The sequence below is a fragment of the Suricata suricatta genome, chromosome 15 (assembly GCF_006229205.1).
Source record: "Suricata suricatta isolate VVHF042 chromosome 15, meerkat_22Aug2017_6uvM2_HiC, whole genome shotgun sequence".
In the NCBI taxonomy this organism is placed as follows: domain Eukaryota; kingdom Metazoa; phylum Chordata; class Mammalia; order Carnivora; family Herpestidae; genus Suricata; species Suricata suricatta.
Window position 1 is genome coordinate 77,332,854 of NC_043714.1, and position 2,093 is coordinate 77,334,946.

Genomic DNA, 2,093 nt, shown 5'->3' on the forward strand with positions numbered 1-2,093 from the left:
AGCGGCTCTGGCCGTGGCTGCCGCAGGGGCAGGGGACCCAGCGTGCGCCCAGGGCCCCGGTCGCCAGAGAGAGGTCCCCGGGGCAGGCCAGGGAAGTGGGCCCCAGGTCACCCGGGGACAGCGTGGCGACATCAGCGGGCTGGAGACGGGCCCACCAGCCCTGGTTCTTCTAACTCCTCTGCCCGCAGAGCAGCCCTGCCCGCATACACGCCCTCATCAGGGTGTGTGGCTGCTGGGGTGAGGAGGGAGGACCCGGCCCAGGCCCCCCTCCCCAACCTGCCCCTGCCTCTGCGGAGGGTGCTCACCCCGCTCCCATGAATAGGCCACCGGACGCCCTGGGCGGATGCCCCCGGGGAGGGTCCCGGCCGCGCAGAGCTGACCCCGGTCATAGTCCCTCGGGCCACAGGGGCTCGCCCGGCTCAGGGAGAACCACGCGGAAGTTGAGCCCCCTCCCGGGCAGGCCACACCAGCCCCCGCCCTGCCCTGCCGGGTCCAATGGCAAGCGAAGAACACCGGGGTGTAGAAAGCGTTTATTCTCCCTCCGTCGTTGGCACCCCGTTGGAGGGACCCCGGGCGGCGCTGTCGGGACTAGCGGCCCCTGCGTCCTGGGTCAGTGGTCAACTGATGGTGTTTGCAAAACGGGGCAGGCTGGTGGGGGTGGGGGGTGCAGGAGAGCCTGTGCACGTGTGAATGTGTGCGTGCATCTGTGCGCGTGCGAACTGGTGCAAATGTGCACGCGCGCGCGCGTGTGTGAGTGTGCGTGCGGGTGCATATGTACGCATGCGCAGGTGTACCCGCGCGCTTGCTCCAGGACCCGCGGCATGAAGCACCCCGCGTGGTTCCCTGGTTTGCGTGGCCAGCCGGGCGCTCACAGCAGGGCCCAGAGGCAGGCGGGCCCGAGGCTGAGCAGGAGCCCCGCCGCCAGGGCCCAGGGGCTGCGCCTGGGCCGGGGTCCCCCGTTACACAGGTCCTCTTCACAGCAAGTCACCTCCTTCACTATATACATCATGGCGACGGGCTCGTTCTCGGTCTCCGGAATGATATGCCCGGAGATCAGGCTCATTTCTTGTTTGATCTCCGCACAGGAGGGTACGCAGCCCTTGTACTGCTCGTGGTTTCTGGTTCCTTCGGGCGAGAGGGGAGGAGCCTGGCATGGGAGGCCCCTGAGGCCGTCCCTTCACCGTTCCCTGGGAGCACAGGGCCTCAGGTCCTCCCTGAGCCCCATCCTGCCCACCCGGCTCCCTCCCGCTCCCCCAGAAAGCTGGGGGGGGCAGGCCCTCTCTGTGCAGATGGGGACACTGAGGGAGGCTAGAGGAGGCCCCCCGATATCCCTACCTCAGCAGAGTGGCTGAGAAGCGTCAGGGCAGAGCTCCTGACCCAACCCCATCCTCCAGGGCTGGGACTCACCATTGCTAAAGGCCATGGTCAACTTAACCCTGACGCAGATGCTGTCAGATGTGGCACACTGGGCGGGCTGGCACCCTTTGGCTCTATCCATGTTCTTAGTACAGTTGTAGCACTGCAGGCTGAGGCCTGGGCAGAGGCAGGAGGGAGCAGGAAGGCTGGGCTTAGACCCCCTGGGGGGAGGTCCTGGAGGACAGCCCCTCACAGGCACAAAACCCCACAGCCTCTCCCGGGGGCATGGCCACCCACCCCAGCACAGGCCCTGCCCGGCGCCCCCACGCTCACCTCGCTCCCAGCCCAGCAGGAAGAGCAGCAGAGCAAGCTGGATGCCTCCCATGGCTCCTGGAAATAGCACGTGTGGGGGGCCCCGGGGCCCTGGGCTCAGGCTCCTACCTCCCGGCCGGCCCTCCCTGGCCGCCCCCGCCTGGGCTCCCGCGGCCGGGATAGGATGGGGCTCCCTCCCGCTTGGCTCACCTCCTAGCGTCAGGCTCCCTTCGGGCAAGCTGGCATCTGGGGCCACTGCCCCGGTGGCCTAAGAACTTGTGGTGTGGGTGCCCCGCCCAGAGGAAGCTGGGGCCGGGCTCTCCTGTCTCAACCCCTTCCTGGAGTTGCAGCTGTCAGACTCCAGGCTGGACCCTGAGTCCCACACCAAGAGGGGGTGTCACCTCTGAGCAGCAGCAGCTTTGGGG

The 2,093-nt window shown here is 67.9% G+C and overlaps 1 protein-coding gene across 1 annotated transcript; it reads right to left on the reverse strand.

Moving 5' to 3' along the window:
- Nucleotides 1-512: 512 nt before the first annotated feature.
- On the reverse strand, nt 513-2,074 carry LOC115278947 (lymphocyte antigen 6H-like). Its single transcript, XM_029923442.1, has 4 exons — nt 1,879-2,074; nt 1,690-1,746; nt 1,408-1,533; nt 513-1,125 (listed from the first exon to the last, which is right to left on the reverse strand). The coding sequence occupies exons 2-4, from the start codon at nt 1,739-1,741 to the stop codon at nt 869-871; spliced, it is 435 nt and encodes a 144-aa protein (XP_029779302.1). The 5' UTR covers nt 1,742-1,746; nt 1,879-2,074; the 3' UTR covers nt 513-868.
- Nucleotides 2,075-2,093: the final 19 nt, after the last annotated feature.